Below are 23,422 nucleotides of genomic sequence, written 5' to 3' on the forward strand. Positions count from 1 at the left end.
GCTTTTAGAATGGGTAATCGGTTGTGAAAACGGTTACTGGATTACCGGTTACCGTTTTAACAGCCCTATGCTGTGGTGATTACGATATTGTCACGAAGGTAACCGTGCTTAGGAGAGTGATGATGCTGTGACTGCAAATTCGGTTATTATTTATTTATATTCAAAGCAAGGATGCGGTCGTTGTAGACTTTGAGTGACTCATTCATGTTTTTTGTTTACATGCTAATCTTTTTTATTGTATTGTTTATTAACAAAGAAAAGTATCGTGAAACATTGAAATAACAAGAGGGAGCAGAGACGGATTATAACACAGGAGGGGTTACTCAACAATGTCACCTGTTAAACTTGTTAAGTTACAAATTGTACGTGTCACGAATACAGTGCATGCACAATATTACAGTGGATTCCTCTGTTGTGAGGTAAGATGCCTCTGGTGGTGTCACGTCTGGCGTCCCTGATTTTAATTCGCGAAATCTCCGTTCAGTTTATTTTTTATTTTTCGGGGGAAAACAATATTCGGCTCGAAAGGTGTAGGATTAAAAGTGTAAAGGGATGATGTGTGAGAGGCGTTGGTGGAGACGAGGGCAAGATGGGGAGAGGGGTCAGCCATCCCTAAACTATTTTCTACTTTGCAGGGAAGGCCCACTGCGCCATGTAGCTCTCTATCAGAAGCGACCTGGCCACAAATGTTAGCCCAACGAAGCAGCTTATCGCGTGGAAATGTATAGCAGCCAAATACTCTAAACGGGTGACGTTTATTCTAAATGTGGAGGGAAAAAAACGGAGGACTTGGAGACGGCGAGAGAGACACGCAAACTCCAAATATACAGCAAGGCTCAGGATCTCCTGTACACCAGGCGAGGTAGTTAACATCTCATTTGATGGCACGTGCGCATGACCACTGCGAGGGTTGTGGTTCATAAACATTGGACAATCTTCTTTCGTATGGATTAATAGCAGACGATTAAAGATGTAATTTTAGATTTGTTATCCACTCGATTGTCTGTTCAGACGCAGAGTGGATCTCGTCCGTTCCACCTTTAAAGGAGGGAAGATGGCAGCAGCGGCGGATTGTTTATGGTGCGGTCGATGGTTTGGGATTCGTGGTCGCACTCGCAGGCCGACGAATCTTTGATGCGCAATTTGTGCATCAGGTGGCTAAATGGCCCGGTCCAGATTCGTTTGTTGGGCGACCATTGGAGGCATGGAAGTTTGAAACCGGGAGGTTCGACTGTAGGCTGCTGTACGAGGTGTTGATTTTTGACATTGGCCGCAGCCCAGAGTTGCTTCCATCGCATCGGCAAATTTCTAGACGTTCACTCTTCGCATTGGATAGCTTAACACGACCCAAGTGTGCGTGTGTTTAAAAAAAACACACGCACACTTTACATTTTTTTTTGTAATTGCTGCCCTCCCGAGTGCAGAGGGGGGAATGGAAGGGAGGGGCGGAGGGGGTGGGGTGGGAGGAGGTGGGGGAGGGGCTGAGGCTATCGCCCGGCGCAGCTCCTTGATCTGTTGAGACCGAAACACCGAAGTCGCTCCGTGCCCACCTTGAAATGGTCGCAGCTCGGCTCAGGTCCGGCCCTTCCAGTGGCCGTGGAAGCCAGCGTGAGATTTGCCTGTCAAGGGGGGGACATTTGTGTGGGGTCGTGACCTTACACGCGAGTGAGACCGCAAGATAAGAATGGGTAAGTCGCTAATGGGCCAGTTTTATTTTTGGAAAAGGGGGTTGGATGAGAATCAATACATCGTTTTTAAATTGTGCGGAATGCAATGGCTCGAACATCCATAATGTACAGTAGGTTATTGTTACATTTTGTCAGGGGGTTCATATTATCTGGCAGTCTCTTAAGAGAGGGTTTGTATAATTTCCCTCCGACCAAATTGTGGATCTACCTATTATAAAGAAAAAGCAGAAGTTGTTAGACCCCTGAGCAAATTTTTGTTGTTTTGGTTTTGTTTTATATTTTACTAGCTTTACTACCCGGCTTCATCCGGGACTTGGATTCGCCACGCCCGCCGCCTTTGTCTCCCCAGTGGCGATGTTCACACAGCAGAGCAGTTACTCGTTTGATGCTGAGTCGACCTAGAGGAGGCCCAGGACCGGTAAAAATAATCGTCACCAGTGGTGGCCGTGAGCGGGAATCGAACTCGGGTCGCCGGGTTCGTAGCGCAGCGCGCTAACCACTACAGGACAATGCGTTACGCTTCCACATGCGCGGGTCACGTGACAGATTCGACGTCACCGCTCACTTGCCGTGCAAAAAATCTAAACATTATTGAGCTCCCCCCCCCCCCCCCAAAAAAGAGTGTATTTTAATAATGTTTGTACGGTGTACAATCTGGAAAGTACCCACATGGCAAATTTCAAGTTTGTTGCAAACTTAAAATGATATATATGGAGATGAATTTAATATCGTTGCTGGGATGAATTGTATTTTTTTTTTGTCTGGTGATCTGTTAAAAATATGACCATCAAGTGCTGGTAAATACGACAGCTCCTGACTCAAATGCAACAACTCCTGACTCAATCCACACCCCACCGTCAACTTTTTCCCAGCCGGGCTTTGCGTAAAATACTCACGCGCACGTTTATCTGCTTAATGACATCTGGAATGCATCGCTCCTTGGGTTGTATTGGAAACTGAGAGCTGTGTACACAACTGTGGTCCCCACCCCCTTTCTTCTGCTCCTCTCAAAGGGGGGAAGTCTGCATCGACTTAAACCCATTCCGCCCGATGGGTACATTTCAGACCGATGCCGCCTTATGATCTCCTTCCGGTAGTCGTCTGGTCTGGCTTGTGAAGTAAAAAAAAATTCTGGCGTGCCTCTCAACTTATTGTCATCCCACAGAGATGGCTCTGGCAGTAATTCCCCCCCCCCTCTCATAATCTGGGGCAGCTGAGTTTCACCAGTCAAGATATCGCAGCGTAGCTTGAAGTGGGCACCGTTTCACCGTAAATGCAACGTTATTATTTTTAAACGCCAGTGCTTCATCCAGGCACATTTTTCCCACGTCTGTTTATTGATTGACAGTTTTCAGTTTTTATTTTTCAGGAAGCCTATAAAAGTACCACATTTTGTTATTTATTGAAGGGGCATTCTGGCCAAATCCAGAATGCGTTCAACAACAACACAAATGAGCGGCGCACACGCACACGTAATAACGAAAACTCAGAACATTCTTCAGTAGTACTGCCCTAAAAGGAAACAAATATAACAGGTGACGTTTTGAGCAATGGCCCCTTTTCAGGAGGGTCTTGCCAAGCTTTCGTAGTCGCGGGCAATGATGCTGTGTTTGATCTCAATTGAGTAATTGGATGGTAATTGTTGGCCAATACCAGTTAGATTGTATCGTTATTTTTTTTTGTTTAGCTATGAAAGGCAACAGGGAAACCCAGAGGAAACTCGTGCATAACCAGAGGGAGAACATACAAACTCCACGCAGATAGGCGCCCGAGTCGGGAATGGAACAGAGGCCCTTCCTGCTGTGAGGTGCATATCACTGTGCCACCCTGCCACCCAACCTGTCATCAATAACAGGTTTGTTTTATTTACACACAGCGTGGTGCAGCGTAAGTGAAGATTCCCAGCAGATGCTCAACTTCTGGCCATGTGCGTTGGGGTGGTGGAAGTCCTCCTGCATAAAAGGGGCAACCGCATGTGTGGGAAAACTCGGCCTTGTCCACATCTCTGCATGCAGAGCGCCGTAGGATAAGCCGGCTTGTGTACAGATGGGCATGCACAGCCCAGAATGAGTTAATACATACTTCTCTGTTGGCTGAATCTGACGATCTTGTCACGTATGACTCATTGACTTCAGAGAGCTCTGGTTGAGTGCGTAAGCATTGACATGTAAAAGACAGCCATTGTGTTTGTGGCTTCCCAATATTGATGCAGCCAATTAGAGCACAATTTACGAGTGTGTGCGGGAAATATTGGAGCCCAGTTCAGAATCTTAAGCGGTTGAAACAACGTGTCATGTGTATCTCCACAAGCAGCGGCTCTACGACACATTGGACCACTACTGAGTGGTGACATAGCTAACATGGCAGCATGGAGCGTCGTATCGACTTAGCTCGATTATTGTAAGTCAATACCCGACGGGATGTGGAAAAAACATTACCAAGCCGCAGATTGTACTTGGCACGTGACGGGTGCTGCAAAATCCAACCATGTCCGTTCAGTGCTTGCCCCAAGTTGCATTGGATTCCGGTTGCCGAACGAATCCATTATGAGGTTGCACTCATTACACACGAAGTGCTTGCCATTAATGAACCACGATACCTCGCTGATCTCGTAAAGGAACATCAACCATCACGCGAACTCCGGTCATCCTCGCACCAGCTTTTGGCTAACCATCGAACAAAGACGGTCACTGCATTGCGTGCAGTGACCGTCTTGAACACTCTTCCTTCCAATATTAGAAAGCCACTGGAGTTGTACATTTGTAAATTTAAATTGAAAACTCATTTCTTTAGAACTGCTTTTTGTGTTTAGTTTGTTGTCCTTCCCCTGCACCTCCGATCAGCACGGTTGGCTCCATACGTTGTGAAAAAAGTTCAACGTACGTACTTACAAATAGCTGCGTACAAAATCATCATTCACCTTCACTTCGTGCAGGGGTCAGCAACCTTTCAAAGAAGAAGAGCCATTTATATTTATTCTTTGACCAAAATATTTCGAGAGTCGTATCGCACACAAAGCTACACAAACATAGCAGCAAGTATGCAGCAGATGACAAACAGATTTTGACGTAAACAAAACAGTCGATTGAATAAATTGCATATGAGGGTGTAAAGAAGAGAATAAAGTAAATTTAGATTTTTTATTTTTAAAACAGCTGCCCACAAGGGGGCAGCTAAAGAGCCACACGCGGCTTCAGGGCCGCAGGTCGCCGACCCCTGACTGAGCGGGATGTCTCCTCTTATCCACTGCTGTTGATGCTGCTCCCAATATCTGGAATTTCTGCCCCACCCTTGACTTCCACCACTGCTGACTCCCTCCACGTGGCCAAGTCCATGCTCAGCAACACGTTCCTCTTCCTTGAGCGTCTCTTTCTCTCTCCCGGTAAAGTGTGTTCGTCGGCTCCCGACCTTGCTGTCGTCTGCAGGCCCCCGATTTGTCGTGTTGCCTTCACCTCTCGCTCGCAGCCTTTTCACAAAAGAAATTCCGAAGCAAAGTAGAAGATGCATTCGAGAAATCGCCGTACACACACGCCACTCTTGCGAGACGTTGTTTCGCAATGCGGCCCAGTGCGTCGAGGTGATGTAGCCACATTTTCGACGCTTTATGAACCCACATTGCGGCGTAGTGTTGTGGTCAGACTCTTGCTGCTTTTGCTCCACTGTCAGTTGACAGTCAGTGAACTTTCCGATGCATACGCCTCATATCGCGAAGCCTCATGCCAACAATATTCACAGATGTGAATGACGAGAAATATCCATCTAAGTAGAAAAATAGTGCAGGTTGGAAAGCCATAACTTTGTCTCACCGCTGCCTGTCAGCCACTCACATTTGCTCATTTATATTGATGGTGACCTAAGACAAATGGACCACAATGCAGTTATTTTAGGGACTGCTCTTGGTTGTTGCATAATGCACAAAGGCTGAGTGCTTTTGTACACCTTCCTCAGTGTTGTTTGAAACTTGCCATGATGCCTTCAAGGCTTCAGTCTCGTGGAATTAAAGTGGGAAGCGAAAGTGCACAGGATTAGACTGAACTAAATTATTAAACTATTTTTATTGTACCAGGTAAGGCCCACTGGGCTACAAAGCTATTTTCAGAAGCAACCCAGCCATAAATGATAGCTCAACGAAGTGGCTTATTGCGTGGACATTTTTAGCAGCCAAATACTCTAAAATGCATGTTGATTCTAAACATAGAGGGAAAAACCGGAGAACCCAGAAAAAAATCCACGTGACCACGGGGAGGGAGAGAGAGAGAGACATGCAAACGCCAAATATACAGGCGTGAGGGTTGAGATTGAACCCACGACCTCCTGTATACCTGGCGAGGTAGTTAACATCTCGCTACCGTGGCGCCCAGGAGTCCAGTGTCGGTCCTTCGCATACATGCGTCTGGTGGACACTGCTGCAATGCATTTTTGTTGTTGTTCATTCAAGTCCGTGTACAGTTGCATTCACGCTGCACGTGCCGCAAGCTTCTTTAGTTCCTGAAGAAGCTTCCGTTCTTTGAGCACGCGGAGCGAAACGATGTACTCAGTGCCGCACAAACTCATCAGGAGAGCTAGCCAGCTCTAGAAGGGCCCCTTCAGATGGTATTTGGCCTACTCTTTCCATGCTGGCCGGACGCCTTGGAGAAGGTGGGCGTACCCACTCTTAACCCCACGACACGTGACCTGCCGATGAACTGTGTTTTAACACGCTTGTTTATGTATGGTTCAAGTTCATTTATTAGGTATAGCCCTGTGAGCCATTCGGCTCTTGAATCGGGTGCAACCGCAACAAACAAAAAACAAAAACATGAACAAGAAAACATCTTAAAATGGTGCAAGAGTTATCGACATGGCGCGTAGTTTCTTGTCGCTTACTCAAGCTGTCCACGTGCTACGATTCGTTCCCACGCTTTCATGTCATTTCAATTGCAGGCATCCCTCGATAAACGTTCCTGAAATTTGTCCGTAAAGCTAAATTCCGTAAGTCTAACCATATTTTCCCATTTGAGTGCCATCATCTAATTGGAGATGCATTCCTGCAGAACATATTTCATCCCCAAGACGCCATAACGCAGCAGACCTCTTTAGAGCAAATATTTAATGGGAAATAGTACATTTTACTTCACTCAAAATAAGTAACGTAAAACCAGTACAGTGTGAAAGGCGCGCCACGCAAACTATCCTGAGCAGCATAAAATGCACAATTTAGAGGCTCAAAATGAAGTCAATTCGAGAACGGAGGGTTTTTGGGGGTTAGATCACTTTAATATAAATGTGTTGTTAAACATGCCACCACCCAACACAGCCAATTAGTAAGGTTTGTCACTTAAACAAAACATGCCAATTCGTTACTAGTTTAGCACCCTGGTGTGTTGGGAGAGTAAACCCACAATATTTATAATTGGAGTACGACATTTTACCGGTAATTACAGCGAGCCTCATCAGGTGACAGCCAGACTTGTGGAGAAATCCTCCTATTTTGGTCTTAAATAGAGGGGGTGAACGATACATTTATATTTACGCGATATAACCCAAACAACCTCTATTATGGATAACGTTGGTTGCGAAAGCCTGCGTGTTCAACTAAGTGAATTCGAATTTAGCGCACCGTATGTATCGAATTTGTTTCCTGATTTTATAAGTTACGTTTGAACGATATTTTGTATATTGAGTTGCCGTGTAACGAGGGATGGCTTGCGGTTGACTGTGTCACGAGAAACATTGTTGCGCGTCTCTTTTGTTTCCATTTTTATTCAGATTGCACTCTTTCTTCAACTCATTAATTGTAAAGATGAAGGAGTTATCCGCATTTCAGCACTGTTCCTAACAATCCAAGTAAAAATGCATGCAAGTATCATCGCTGAGCCAAGTTAAAGCTTCTCATTGCAAGCAGTCATCACCACGACTGCAAATTCAGACAAAGACTATATATAATTTATTTTTAGTTTTTGCATTCGCAGCCCGTGAGGGGTTTCTATGTTCGTGCGTGCGGCCAATGGTATCGCCCTGTCGCTAGGCAGCTCTCCTGGCTGCTGCGACTGCTTGCGGCTGCCGATTTTGGGAAGTTGTGCTTATCGGTACCGAAAAAGAAGGACTCCCCCCTCCCCCCCCCCTCGTGATTGCGCTTTGCGTGAGGTTTTTTCCTTTTCCGGGAACTACTTAATGCGTCTCTCGACGAAACATTTCACAGCCCGCGCCGCCCCGCGTTTATTCTCGCCTTCCTTTCTTCCCGAGACGGCGAGCACCGCTCTTTATCCTCGGTGGATTCCCCTCCCCGCCTGCCCCCCGTTTTCGCGACGCAGTCGACCGCTCGGGACAGAACAATGGACAGCCAGCGGCGGACTCGCAAGCGAAGTGTTTGTGGTATTGCCGAAGTGCGCCGGGAACCGCTGCCGACAGCATTGGCCTTTGCCAAGCAAGAAATTCATATCGGATCGCTTGCGTTTGCGTTTACACGGCGGCAGCGAGGTGTTAACTACTCCGCCCGCTCGACAGGAGGTCATGGGTTCGATCCTGACCCTGACACCCGCTGTGTGTTTGGAGATCGCGTGTTTTCTTTACCCGTGGTCACGTGTATTTTTCACTGGGTCCTCTGGTTTTTCCCTCCACATTTAGAATCAACGCGCGTTTAGAGTATTTGGCTGCTGTAAATTTCCACGCAATAAGTCACTTCGTTGAGCTTTTATTTGTGATAGCCAGGTGACTTCTGAAAACGAGCTATATAGCTCTGTGCGCTTTACCTGGTAAAATTTAAATAGTTTGGTTTTTAATTTAACTATGGCTGCGATAACAAAACGCATTGGAATTACTTATTAGTCTACCAACGATTATAGTCTACCAATGAGTATTCTGCTTTGGGCTAATAGACTGCTATGTGACGTTTAATACAGAACGCAACATTGTACAAACTGGATGGGGATTTTGGAGTTAATGAACGTTGGGTTGAATTCGGGCAAAGTTATTTAAAGAGAGATCTGAGTGCTTTTTTGTGATATATGTTGACGGTGCGTTAACGTGCGTCTGTGTGTGCCCTGCGTTCTCGTTGTTCTGCTTGTGCATGTACCATGTTCTCCTCCACAGTATTTACCTGTGCGCTTTGTGTCGTACTGCATTGGTGTAGTGGGCTAAGTGTAGTAATCGGTGCACTGTGTCGTGATCACAGTCGATGCGCTTGTGGAGGAGATGTAACGCAATTTTCTGTGAGCCTTTCAAGTGGCTTAACTCAACGCATTCTCTTCAGACATTTTTTTTTACATCTGAATGGTTTAGATCAGTTCATTATTAGAATGATTCGAAGAGTAATCCTTCGTCTGGCTGTCTGAATTTAGGCCACAGATGTTGCATTCTAAGAATCCTAAGATTGGCTTGGGATGTCTCTCCGATTTGTGTTAATGAACCTTGATCCCAGATAATCTTAAGGATGTCAGTCTTTGGGAAATAACAAATGGACATCATCATCATTGGTAGCTTTCGAGTAAGTTGTTGTGAACATGGTACTTTATTACAATGTTCACTACAAAAAATATCGTATTTTTGTGATCAGTATATTCTTCAACGGCTAATGTCTATCTACTGCTGGATGAATACCTCTCAGTACCGTCACCATCCGTTGTGGCCCGGCAATGCCACAATCCACCACACTCCTGTTCGTGAACTGAAAATGTGACTCCGTCTCCACAATTGATCGTCCTCTAGCACGTTTTTTTTTCCTTTGGCTGCGACCCCATCGCTCGTCTTGTCATTCGCTGTCATCAGTTCTTGCGATGTGTCCAGGCCAAGCCTACTTCTATCAACGTTCAGTACAATGCCGCTCATCTACCTGTGCTTCTCTTCGTCTCTCAGTGTAATTCCGAGGATGCAACTCTCCCATGTCTCTCTGGGCACCTTTCAGTTTTTGCTCTCTTGTTTGTGGCAGTCAGCATTTCTGTAAATATGCAAGAATGTAAAACTTTCTCCATAATAGAGGTTTCCTTCCTACAGATGCATTGGTATTCCGCTTTTTGCCGTTGAGTTGAAATGTCCAATATTGCTCTCTCCTGCTTTGGCTCACCCTCAGTCATTTCTTGCCCTTCACGCTGGTCGTCATCGTGACCTTGTCGTTTGCAAACCTTGATTTTGGCCAAATACTTTCTCCATTCGTCGCTCCGTACGTCGCCAACCGTGCTAATCGGTGGTGCCCATTGTGAAGCATCTCACAATGGGCACACTCAAGGGCCTGATGAGTGAATTTTACTGGATAGGACGTTCATACCAGCCAGACGCTCAGCGAGCGAAGAGACGTGCTACTTGCACAAGCCTGCACCAATCGGCATGGTGAAGTATGGATCAAACAGCACCCGTCCCCCCCCAATTACCAGCATGTCGACTTCATAGCCCCCCCCAATTTCCCAACTGCTGTAGATCTCGGTTTGTTAAAGAACAGGAGTTGCTCTGAATCATCGGATGTCACCTGGCAACTCTTGAGTCTGACCATCGCTACATTGGAACACAGCGGCTCTGTTGCGCAAATAAAAAAACATTGTTCAATCAGAAACTGCCTGGAAACTCAAACCTCGATTTACACCGTCTGGAAATTGTGTAACCAGCCGTGGCTTTGCTGAGAGCAAAGTCGTTATCTCGCGCGCTGCACACTGCCAATGTGGTTTATTGGCTTTCCAGATGTAAAGGTTAATTATTTTTTTAATTTTAAAGAATTGTGCACAGGACTATACTTAAATATCGATGTTGGAGTAGCTCTTTTTCAGAAGCAACCTGGCCATAAATGTTAGCTCAACAAAGTGGCTTTTCGTGTAGAACTTTATAGCAGTAGCCAAATACTCTTAGCGCGTGTTTCTAAATTTGGAGGGAAAAACCAGAGGACCTGGAGAAAAATCCACGCGACCACGGGGAGAGAGACATGCAAACTCCAAATATACAGGCGTCAGGGTCCGGGATCGAACCTATGACCTCCTGTATACCAGGCGAGGGAGTTAACGTCTCGCGACCGTAGCGCACCGATATGTATATTTATATTTACATATATATACAATTATTTGTATGTTTCTATACATCTAATTTTACTGCCACGGTTTTTGCAATTACAATGTACAGCTCACTGATCTGTTTTCGGGTTGTACCGCGTGTCGTTAGGTGTGACGGCCACGTGCTCGGAGCTTCTTCAATCGCTCTCGAGCTGATACCGTTCGAGCTGAACGTTCACGCCGAGGTTCTGAATTCCCCGTGCGATGTCATGTCCCTTACAGAGCTGAGCGGACGGGACCTGCACCCGTGCAGCAGCGAGCAGAGCCTGAGCAGCAATGCGAGCCTTCCCAGCATGCCATGCGGGCCGGGCTACGAAGGCCGGGCGGCGAGCTGGGCCGTGTGCTTCGAGCGTCTGCTGCACGACCCCCTCGGCCTGCAGCTCTTCACGGTGCGCGTGGCACAGGGAGAGGCCCTCACCAGGGGTCGGCAACTTGCGGCTCTGGAGCCTCGTGCGGCTCTTTAAGGACCGGCTTCGTGATTCTCTTGTGTATTGCGGCTCTTAAAATATAGATTTTTTTTTCTTAAAAAAAAAGATCTTATTTTGGTTGCCGGCCACTGGAGTTAGTCGATCGGCAGGTCATGCGTGCTGAGTCCGTTGATCCATCGTGGACTGTTTACCATACGTGCCGAGCTTGGAAAGCCATTCGACGGTGTCTGGTGTTGCCGCAGGGATTCAAATTTGCGTTGGGCACTGTGAGCGATGGATTTTGCACTGCGCCGCAGTCGCACTTTGACGACTCCTGAAATCCCCACGCGTGGAGGAGGTAGCCGCACCTCCCATCAGAACATAAAATAAAGACGTCCAATTCAGCGTTGTCAAGTGCCTTCGAGACAAGTAAAAGCCAAGCAGTTCCTGTTTGGGGTGCCGCCGCGGTCACGTGGATTTTTTTTCCGGGTCCTCGGGTTTTTCTCTACACATTTCGAAACACGCCTTTCGAGTATTTGGCTGCTATAAATTCCCACGTGATAAGCCGCTTCGTTGAGCTATCATATGTGGCCAGGTCGTTTCTGAAAAAGAGCTCTATAGCTCAGTGGGCCTTACCCGGTGAAATAAAAAAGATCAAATAGAATAGATGGGTCTTCAATACAGCGTGTCGTTACATCCTGTCATGTTACAGCACCATCTAGTGGATGATTCGTCACAAACCGGCTTACAGTGAAGCAAGTCTGGGAAGTTTTCCTTTTGTCTCTTTAAATATAATTCGAGGGCAGCTCATCCTATGGATGGGGTCAATTTTCTCCAGTTGCCCCCCCCCCACCACAATCATGTTGGGCGGTGGGGGGGGTGTAACCTACTGGTGCCAGTGTTGGTGCACATGGAGGATACGTGGAGTGGCGACGGCACACAGGAGGTCACAGTGCACGTGCAGGCTGGGGTGACTGGCGGCCGCGCTCGCACGGTGCATTCCCTTGCCCCTCTGGCTTGACAGCGCTCAGAGACAATGCCCTTAGAGGGTAACAGCTGGGAGACAACGATTTGAAGAACAGTGTCCTTGTACAAAAATAGCGGTATAATGGACATTTGCCTGAAAGGCTAACAGCTGGAGGAGGCTAACGGCTTTGAGGAGCAATGACCCTGAGGGACGATGACTTTGAAGGACAAACGGTGAAGGTGCTCCAGACCTTTATCGCAGTTAACCCTTTCCCGTTGCGAGCTGTCTGCAACTTGCAGGGTGGGTGTCCCGTTCACCACTGAATCTCTGAACTTGCAAGCGGCGCAGCGTTAATATTATTTAGAGAGCCGTAGCGCCGTTGTTTTTAAAGATACTGTACCCACCGCAGAGAACCGTAGCGACACGACCACACTCGACCATAGCTGGTGCCAAACTTTGCCACACACCCTCCCGCATGGCCTTGTGGGAGCCTCGGTACCGATAAAGTTATTTTATCTTAGTTTTCCTTCTGGTTTCGTTCCGATGACGTACATGTCGAAAAACACGTACGTCATCGGAACAGAATCGTAAGAAAAAACTGATGCCGTACGTCATGGGAATGGGAAAGGGTAAAGTACGTGTGTGCGCGTGTCGCTGTTGGTTTGCGCTGTGAGCTCACGATGTGCTGTCCCCTCCAGGCTTTTCTCAAGAAGGAGTTCAGTGAGGAGAACATCATGTTTTGGCAGGCGTGTGAAGACTTTCGACAGATCCCGTCGGACCAGGCTGCCCAGGTACCTGGAGCACAAATTCAGCCAGGCTCAGACTCACAAGGCAGTGAGAGGCTCTTGAGCCGCACGCGACTCTTTAAAAGACCGCTTCGTCACGTCGTTTATTAAGGACCCACCTTCTCGTATTCACCGCACGGTGCATTGCGGCTCTTGAAATATTGAGTCTTTTTACCGAATTCGAAAGAAATGGCTCTTATTGCTGTTTTGTTTGCTGACCCCTGTTCTAAACAGTGGCTGATTCATAATGTTATTATTTAAGAAAGCCCGTCACAAAGCCATAAAAAAACGTGGCAAGGCAGTGTAGCCAAGCATGATGAATTGGTTTGGAATGGAATGCAGTATTTACTTTGCAATGCGGTCTGTATTTTGGTCACTGAAGCCACATGCAGATGACAAATTCAAATCTGCAAACTAGTTACCGTTTATTTTGTGTGCATCGTTATGATTTCTTTCAAAATACATTTTGGCCCTTGCAAGGAATGCCATCTGAATGTTTTTTTTACGTGTCATTTTTAATCAAACACTTTTTTTTTTTTACCGTCGACTGCCAAAATCCACGAGTGTAATATTGAACCATGAAAAGCCGCCAGCACCTAAGACGGGTGGCCAATGCGCTCACGCTCACGCGCCGCGTTTCTACTGTGGGGACCACCCCCCCAGCTCTTTCAGACGGCGCGTCGGATTTACGAGCGATTCCTGTCGGAGAAGGCTGCCATGCCCGTCAACATCGACAGCCAGGCGCACATTTCGGACGACAACCTGAATGCTCCGCACCCTGCGATGTTCCACGTGCAACAGCAACAGGTGCGTGCACGCGCTCGCTCGCTGACGTGGGGTCACCGCGCGTGCTGCCCGTGTAGAAAACGGCTCTCGTGGCGTGCGCATGCATTCCTTCACAAGGTTTTTTTAATGTTTATCATTGGGTAGGCCGAACCAAGGCCTCAGTACTGCACGTAGGTTTCCACGTTGTGTTGTAGAGCTCTCCAATGTATTGTTGTTGGGTTGCACTGTGCGTTGTTCAGCACGATATCTGACTAAGCTAGACGATTAAACTAAACTATTTTTTTTACCAGGTAAGGCCCACTGAGCTGTAGAGCTGTTTTTCAGAGGCTTTCCAAATGATAGCTCAACGAAGTGGCTTATCACATGGAATTTATAGCGGCCAAATACTTTAAGCACATGTTGATTCTAAATGTGGAGGGAAAATCGGAGGACTCGGGAAAAATCCATGCGATCACAGGATGAACATTCAAACTCCAAATATATAGCAGGCGTTAGGATCGGCATCGAACCCACGACCTCCTGCATACCCAGCGAGGTAGTTAACATCTCGCCACTATGACACCCCTGACATTTTTCTGCAGGTGCTGTGAGATTTTACAAGAATGCAGCACATTTGTGGCAGTTGGGGCTTAGATGGCATTGGGCCCTTTTCCTATCAACTGAGGCTAATCACATAGTGTGGTGGAGAATAATGTCCTCGTGCGGTCGATTCAATAGCATTGGTTGAATGAATAGGTTGAGAATTGTGTCTGTTCCACCACCTCTTTTGCCATGTTCTAGCTTACATGGTAATACTATACTGGTGTATAAGAAATAAGAAATGTTTGCGTACCTGTGGGGTGCAAGTACACTCGCCCTTTGTCCCTGCTTGTGTTTGTGTGTGATTGCGCCCGTGTGCGTTTGTTGCGTTGCACGTCGTGTGTGTGGCGTGCGTGTGTGCGTCTTTGTCGTGCCCCTTGTGCCCCGGCAGATCTTTAACCTGATGAAGTTCGACAGCTATTCACGTTTTCTCAAGTCGCCCCCATACCAGGAGTGCCTACTCGCCGAGGTGGAGGGCCGCCCTCTGTCGTCGGCGCTTGCCGACGCGGGCCACGCGGCCGCCACCGAAAAGCCCGGCAGCGCTTCCAGCACCGTGGTCACGCCCAAGAAGGTACGCCGCTATCGCTACTCGCTCATCTCCAAAAAGATCTGACGCCTTTTCCGACGGGCGCTTTCAGAGCGGTGCTTCCTAGCATTGCCGCCTCTTGCAAGATGGCCGCCCATTTCAAGATGGCCGCTTCTTTGCCGTGGCGCTGTGTCGTCACGCTACTGACTCCCTTTTTGGCAATTTATTGCTACACTCCTGCCCCGAGTCAAGATGAGGCCAAGATTATTTTTTTATCAACTTCTACATCAGCAAATGAAGCATTGGTCATTTCGTAATGTGTTAAAGATTTTCACGGACTGTTTATTCGAAGCTAATGGAACATCGCCGGCATTAAAATGTCACATTTTCAGCTAAATATATTACTTCCTTGATTGACAATAATAACTGTAAACACGAGTGTGGCTGCTTTCGAGTGTATCTATGTAAACTCAAGGCCTGCCCTCCAGTTTGTGTTGGTGAAGCATCATCACGCCTGGCCCTTGTGACTCCAATCTATGCAGGAGGCATGGCTAGGCGAAGAGTAAGAATATTTTTACTTGTTCAGCTGTGAGTGGGTGGTGCCTTAAGTGTCAACTAACTCGACACACACCCAATCACTTTCAGTGGTTTGGCATTAGACTCCATTGTTTATCCTAATTCCCACCCTGGAAGTAAGGCCTAACATTGCTGACATACGTACAATAATAGATCAGATTCAATAAAAGTGTCAGTGAGTAGCAGCCTTCACCAGCATACCCTAATTATAAGCTATGCATCTCCCACATGGAATATGTCTGTATTGGTAAGTATATTAATGAATAATCGTGAGTGAATGAGTGAGTGGGTGACTCATGTGAATTCTAATCATTTTCTATAATGGTTAGAAAGATAAGATTTGGCAGCAATATTGTCGAGTACAGTATGTGTTTTCAACTAGAAAATCTAACATGTAAAAATGTGGGCCTCTGAAAGGTGGGGGGGATACATTTTAGTTTATTTTTGTTTTAATGTTAAACTTGCGCTTATGACGTTTTGTATCCGCAAGCATTTAAGCGTGCTGAACATAAATGAGATTTTAAAATCCAAATACCAAAATCGTTGACATTGACCCCCCCCCAAATTCGGTGGCAAACATATTTTTTTTTTAATATATAATTTACCTCGTTAACCAACAGTTTGTGACAGGTTCTGAATTTAAATGTAACATCAGATTTAAAGATCTGAAATTGTTTAATTGTTGTTTGTTTTATACTTGTGAAAGTATGGGACTGTGGGTGTTGCGGGGAGTGGCAGAATGTACGATTGACATCGAATTTTCGATGTGCGTTTTTTTTGGGCGAGAGGCGGCTGTGTGGTGGAGTGTGATGATACTGAAGCCAGGAGAAAGTGAGAAGAGCCCGCTACTTGCCTATGAGTGCATTGTATAATGCTATCTCGTCTTCTCTCCATCATACCAGGAACTGTTAAGCCTTCAGTCACACTCTTAGGCCGCTGCTTCTCAGGGCATCATTCGATATTTAAATCGGCCGTGAGGTACATATTAAAGTGTCGTCTGTGAATCATTTTGGCATTGAGTTATGGCCCATAAGGAGCTATGAAGTATTACATTAACAGGTACACGAGCCCTCCACACACATCCAGTGTTATGAAAAGATTATTTGAGTAGTAAAGTTATTGTGTGTAATTTACAGTTAATGTGCAGCGAAATTAGCATTTTGCTCACTTTTTAAAACACATTTCAGCTCACCACCAGTATTAAAGAAGGTGGAATAACTGGTGCGTGGGATTTATAATTTTCTTGGTTCTTTCGGTAAAGTCACGTAGAAGGGAAATAATAAAATAATATAAATATAAAACGTGACTTTACCAAAAGCACCAAGAATATGAATCCCTGCAGTCACGAAAGCTTTAAATCAACATTTATAATTTATTAAGCAGAATGTAGATTATATGTCTATGGCATAAACAGTTATATACTTTTAAAGTATTTTTATTTTAAAGCTCTAGTTTTGAGCTCAAGTGTCTTATAAATCGCAAAAATACGAATCAAGAATGTAAAAGAACTCAGTTATAAGAACAATGCTTGAATGCTTAAACGTTCATGTCTCTTTGGAGTTTTGTACTGGGTAGGTGATGCAGCTGTGCTGTATACCTCTCCGATGTGCGTCCATGTTGTGTACGGCGTTTGCAACCCAAGAGCGATGGAGCATTTGCATTCCCTCATGGAATTTAGAAAAACTTTGAGAACACCTCCGATTAGCACGGTTGGCTATGCACGGTGCGAAAAATTTTCAACGTCATGCATACATTGGTTCAATGAAGATCAGAACTAAATATTGTGATTACTTTCCTCTGCGGGCAAATGTGATCCATGTGCTCGAGCGGACACACAGGAAACTGCTTGCATGGCCTGCTGGGCAACGAAGCTTTAACAGAAACGGCGTTTCAAGTTCGCGATCCGCTCCTGGGTTCTCTGTCTGTACGCTCGAGCGGACGCACAGGAACCTGCTTACATGGCCTGTTGGGTCACGAAGCTTTAACAGAAACGGCGTCCAGGGTTCGCCATCTTCATCGTCTCTGCGCCACGTGGTCAAGGACCAATGGAGGCCGTGCCGCTGTGGGGCCATCTGCAGCGTTGGCCCTGAAACCCACGCGACGGTTTTCAGCCTAAAGAATCTGCGGGATGTTTATTTTTTTATACGAAAGCGGTTGTGGACGTGCCCCGCGTTTCAGTGGCCCTTTATTTAACCCTCTGCTGTGCCGATCCCCTCACGACTTGAATTCACCCTGCGCGTAACACACACAGAGTAATCGTTGCTCACTATTAACCCCCTTACCATGATGGTTGTACACGCGAAACGATTGTCGGTTGCCACCGTCTCGCGCTCCATCGACGGGGCCTCTTTCCCGATGCATTGTGTCTGCAGCATGCATCCAATGGAATGCACTGTATTTTTCCTGCACTGAGGTAAATAAAATGTACGAGCAAGCCGTTTATTATTTTGTACATCGCAAACGCGCACGCCGTCTCCCGCCCGGCCAGAATGGCCCCTCATGGTTCGCAGGAACAGGACAGTTCTCTGTTTAGAAAGAAAAAAACTTCACTACAGAAATCTCTAGCATCAATAAATGTTGCATTTTAAACCAAAGTAATTGAATTACATTCGAGTACAGAGAGAGATAATCATTTGTAAAACCATGATTAGTCCATCAATAATGCATCGAGTCCGTAGAGCGTACACATTAACATAGTGAGGTCCGTTATATTGAAGGGGGTTTATATCTTGGAAGTGGCAGTTTAACGGTTACGATAACGATGGGAAATTGTAGTGATCTTCATCACGAGCAGCTCTGTTGTTATGGCAATAGAGGAGATGGTCATATAGAGAGGAAGATGGCGGTGTAAGATGACAGCACTGGTCATCAGCCGTCCACTATTATATCAACTGTCCCAGGTCACTCTTGCACGAGACCGTCCTTGATCTCTTGAATTCTCAAATGAATGAATGAACAATAACATTAAATAAATATTCACATGCACGACCATTTAAACACGAGGGGGCGATCAGAAATCTTCATGACCTGACACACGACAATCACCGACCTGGGAAATATTGTGCTTCCTTGCCACGTGGTCCCAAGTCAAGTGCAATGCATTGGGCTCATCTCATTTTTTTAAGCCCTCAAATCAGTTCCTGGAATAAATCCACGTTTTCATTTCAAGCCACGAGTGCAGAGTACGCACCACTCGGCCTATCTAAAAGGTAGCGCATTTGACAACTTGTTGCAGAGGTTCGCAGTTCCTTACCGTCGACCACCCTGGTTAATATTGCCGGCGTGTTCAAACATTTTTGTTGAAACGTGTGCTTCACAGTGCACGTTAAGGATCCCATGACACATTTAGTTAAGGATCACGTGACATCTAGTTAAGGATCACGTGCCACATTTTGAAAAATATAGTTGACAACTCTTGCCGACATGGTCCAACATCACCGCCTTCTGGCAGCAAATTCTAAACGGAACTATTTTCTATTTTACCAGGTAAGGCACACTGAGCTGTGTAGCTTTTTTCAGAAGTGACCTGGCCACAAACGATAGCTCAACGGCCCGGCTTACCACGTGGACATTTATCGCAGCCAAATACTCTGAACGCGTGATGTTGATTCTAAATGTGGAGGGAAGAACACTCCAAATATACAGCAGGCGTCAGGGTCGGGATCGAAACCACGACCTCCTGTATACCATGCGAGGTAGTTAACATCTCCTAGCCACCGTGACGCCCGCTATATACTCGCCTGTGGAACCACAGAGCGCCTTCGTGAGAGCATCATGCTATGCGAATGGCGCGGCACAAATATCGAATGCACTAAACTATTAATGTAGAAACATACACACACGCGGGGATGCGGAAGTCGCTGTTGGCCAAGTCTGGGGAGAATGGGGATGTGATTGACCCCTTTGCTTCCTCTTTTGATGATATTCTATGACTGGTTTCGCAGTAGTTTCCTCAAATTTGTTTTGTCACCACACAAACAAGATGACTTTTATTGCATGGACATTTGACTTGGTTAGTCTACAGCTACGGGACTGAGCATTTCCCTGTCGTGGTACCACTTGCCCAAACGGGTCCAATGCAAGTCGTTATTACAAGTGGTAGACTTAAAAGATTGAACATTCTCTGTTGTGGTACCACTGCCCGGTTCAAAGAAGTCGATTCTTCAATTAAATAGTGACCCATAATCATGACGATTCATAAAATCGCTGGGGGGCGGGTTGATGAGGCTGTGAGAAGCTGAACGCCTGATGCATAGCAAGAAGGGACGATGTTCCAGTGAAAGAGATTGGCGATGGGTAGGCAGCCAAAGGAAAGGAGAGAATGCACCCGTAGAAGACGACCATCTGGGTGAGACCAATACGGAGCCGTGAGATCTGCCGATGTGCAGGAGTGAAATTTGGCACCGCACGACCGCAAGGGGGGATTGAGACAGCGTGAGCGGAGGTCTCCACCCAACGGTTGATGAATGGGGGTGGTCTTTGATAAGCAGTGGATAGACCAAAGAAGCTCTTCGAGATGATAACGAAGATAATGGAGGAGTAGATGAAGAAGAAAAAGAAGATGATGACAAGATGATCACGAGATGATGGCAATGGTTGACGACGATGTCGATGTCGTCGTCGTTTCCACCGTCACAGCCTCATGGGACTGCCGCCTCAGTAACAGTCACGAGGGAGGCCACACCGCACCGCATTGCGCCACCGCACTACACCACTTACACATCTTTCTATCCCTGTATTTGCAATGCTTTTTTTAGTTTTGCGGATAAGAGGACTGAATTGGAAAATTCATCCGATGCGTTTTTGAACGCGACGACTCCCAAGGGGCGGTGGTGACATTTGTGGATGAAAGCGGTTAAAACCAAAAAGTTCCCCGCACGCAAATGCCGCTGACCCCCCCCCCCCCCCTCCGAAGCGTCCCACCTGCGCATTGCGGATAAGGGGAGTTTATTATCTGGATACACTGGACGTGAAAATAACTTATCAGACAAATGTTTCTTATCGGTGAAGCGGGTCCCTCCAATCACTGCGGATAAGTGTAATGCGTACGACAAACAATTCCTATCGGTAACGGAACGCGACCCGCGCGCCGCTTGCCACGGTGTGGCCGCACGACGGGAAGGATATGGAGAGATTGCGAGCCCAGCGCCTGTGCTTCCTGCCTACTCAAGGGACCTGCAGCTTCCAGAGATCATTTAGTTCTTGCATTCCGCTCACCCGACCATACTGGACAGCGGATTCCTCCTTCCGCAGTCCAAGTAAAGATTCTGATAAAAAAACAAGGTGCAGCCAACACTGGGCCCCACCGAGCGGAAAATAGACGGACGGTGAATTATGAACTCAAAGCGAACGCAAGCTGAGCCAAGAGAAAAAAATGGATCCGTCCTGATCGGTTGAACACAGAAACTTCCTTTCCTGAGCAGCTTTCACAAGAGAGCCACTGTGGGTGCTCCTACCTGTGGGAAAATCGGAGGGAGTCCTGGATGCCACTTGCGAGACCTCTGACCCATTTGCAAAGCACGTCGCGTACCGTGGCCCACTGTGGAAATTCAGCCTGAGACGCCGGTAGCGGAGCAGCAGCAGCAGCAGTCATTCATTGAACCTCGCCTGAAGCCTTTGCATAGCATGAAAAAGAAGAATAGATTTTTACCCTTTCTGGCAAATAAACAGGAGGTGTAAAGATGTTCAAACACCAAATAGAAACATTTTGCAAGACATCAAGTCTGCATTGACCACACGCAGTACTTGTGGACATACACTCAATAGTTTTGATATCTCGGAGATCTTTAAACGTTGATATTCACGAAGCCATCTGCAGGTGCAGGAAGAAGTGCCCCAAAATGTCGCTGCGGTGAATTTCAACATTGGTTAACTTGTGGCCCCCGACACTGAAACGCGACCAAACGGTTGCGTAACTTTGTAACTGACAGCGTAGGGTTCCTGTCTGTGGCGTTCCCTCGTTATTCGCGACGAGGAGATGCTTGTGAATGGGAAATGTCGCGGATAATTATATTGGCCTATGAAAACTTATCATTTTTCACGAATTACTGTAAATAAATACGTAAATAAGCTATTAAATACAGTAAATTTATCTCATCACTTTCTCACATCAAATCTTGACTTAAAGCTTTCGTGACTGCAGGAATTCATATTCTTGGGTCTTTCGGTAAAGTCACGTAGATAGGTTCAAAGAAAGTAACATTTGTTATTTTACTGGTAGGAACCACCTGGTACCACCAGCCCACAGGGAATTATTGTGTCCGTCTGTCCGTCGTGCATCCAAAAATGGGAGGGGTGGGGCTAGGTGGAGAGGGGAGGGTGGTAAGGGGCTGGGTGGGAAGGGGCTGGGTGGGGAGTGTGGGGAGGGGCTGGGTGGGGAGGGTGGGGCTGGGTGGGGGGTGGGAGGAGTGGGGCTGGGTGGGGAGGGGCTGGTCACCCCGTGGTGCCCTTATAAAACCCAATGTTAACCTACTCACGCCGGCTTGTGCCCGCCCTCACAGTCGGCCATATTTGCGGAATACACCACGCCGCCATTGACCCTGGCCATTGACCAAGCAACCCAACGTTCCTACCAGCTCCCTCCGCAGGAATGTGTTTGTTATTTATTTATGACTTTACTGAAAGACTCAACAATATTTCTCACATCACTTTATTTCATCACTTCCTCTCTCGTCACTTTCTTTCTCACTCTCTCTCGGAGCAATAGTCGTGTAGAGTTCCAGATGCGATTCGTGGGTAGCGAACATCACGGATAGCAAGTTGGTGAATAACGAGGGGATGCAGTGGGCAGAAGTGTGAGACGAAAGGGGAGTGGTACCACGAGAGGTGTTGTTTGACTGTTGTTCTTTCCTAACCAAAATTAACGGCACCCAAGTGGATCCCGAGTTGGTTATGTGACCAAGAATGAAGTCGCCTCCATGCATAGATTTTGTCGAAACTCCTGCAATTGCTAAAACAACACCATAATTTAGTTTTTTTTGGGTTAGATCGTGTAAATATATAAATGTGTCGTTAAAACCCGCCACCACCCGACACAGCCAACTAATTAGGGGTTGTCACGTAAGCAGAACGTGGCCAATTCGTCACTAGTACAGCACACCGGTGTGTTGGAGAGCCAAGCCACAACATTTACAATCTGAGTATGACATTTCGCCAGTAATTACAACTAGCTTCATCAGGCGACAGCCAGATTTGTGGATAAGTCCACCTGTTTTGTTCCTTATATAGAGACGTAGATGTGATGACCACGCTTCTGTGCTCTTGTGCAAAGTGGGGGTGGCGGGGGGATTAATGAGCCAACGTACATTATGCATGTGCATTATGTGAGCCCTTTGATATTGTCCTTCCTGTCCACTGTGTGTATTAAAATAGCCGTAGCAACGGTAATCTCTATTTAAGTATGGTGGCCTGTATAGGCATGCATGTATTATTTGATGATTCGCTTCCACGCAGCACTAAGTCGGTTGCTATCCGAACGGTTAAACTTTCAATTTCGATAGACAACACCATGTAACGAGTATTTACGCGGGAAAAAAAGTGTCCCTTTGGGGGGGGGATTACACTTTGTGAAACTTTTGCTGTAACCAAATGATAAGATGGTGATGATGATGATGATGATTATAGTGGAGACATTTCGGAGTTGTCAATGGTGTTGGCGATGGGAGTGACCATGATGCAATGGTGATGATGATGGTAATGATGAAGGTGATGATGGTGATGATGATGATAGTAATGATAACCAGCGGGCGATGGTGGCTATGCACGTGGCCTGTAATCTATCCCCGTAGGTGAGTCTTGCTGGTTCGCACTCACGTTGTGAAACTCCCTTTCTGCGGGCACCGAAGTGCCCCGCACTTGCTCGCCAAAGCGGATGGCGGTACGAGAACGCCAAGGACTTACCTCCATCCGTCCCACCTCGGCGGGATAGAGTCTTGCTACCTTCACCAGCGTGTCGGTTTTCTCTTGGTGCTCCGTTTTCCTCCTACGTGCATGAAAACGAATGAAGTGGCTGAGCGCACCTTGACCTCTGCGCCTCTGTGCTTTGCGGATTGCGCAGCGTCGTGTGATGCCATTGCATAAACGACGTCGTACGAAAAC

The 23,422-nt window shown here is 46.7% G+C and overlaps 1 protein-coding gene across 9 annotated transcripts in view; it reads left to right on the forward strand.

Moving 5' to 3' along the window:
* Positions 1–23,422, forward strand: part of LOC144717707 (regulator of G-protein signaling 14-like) — a 144,382-nt gene that overhangs the window by 107,136 nt on the left and 13,824 nt on the right. For 8 of the 9 annotated variants that reach the window (XM_078593285.1, XM_078593284.1, XM_078593281.1 and 5 more), the window contains 4 exons: positions 10,922–11,088; positions 12,772–12,864; positions 13,522–13,665; positions 14,615–14,794. In XM_078593285.1, the coding sequence (XP_078449411.1) occupies positions 10,922–11,088; positions 12,772–12,864; positions 13,522–13,665; positions 14,615–14,794 (584 nt within the window). Of the gene's footprint in view, positions 1–7,864; positions 8,043–10,921; positions 11,089–12,771; positions 12,865–13,521; positions 13,666–14,614; positions 14,795–23,422 lie in introns of those variants that run through there. The other variant, XM_078593288.1, reaches the window with a different exon arrangement.

This window comes from Lampetra planeri, chromosome 4 (assembly GCF_965212315.1).
Source record: "Lampetra planeri chromosome 4, kcLamPlan1.2.h2, whole genome shotgun sequence".
In the NCBI taxonomy this organism is placed as follows: Eukaryota; Metazoa; Chordata; class Hyperoartia; order Petromyzontiformes; family Petromyzontidae; genus Lampetra; species Lampetra planeri.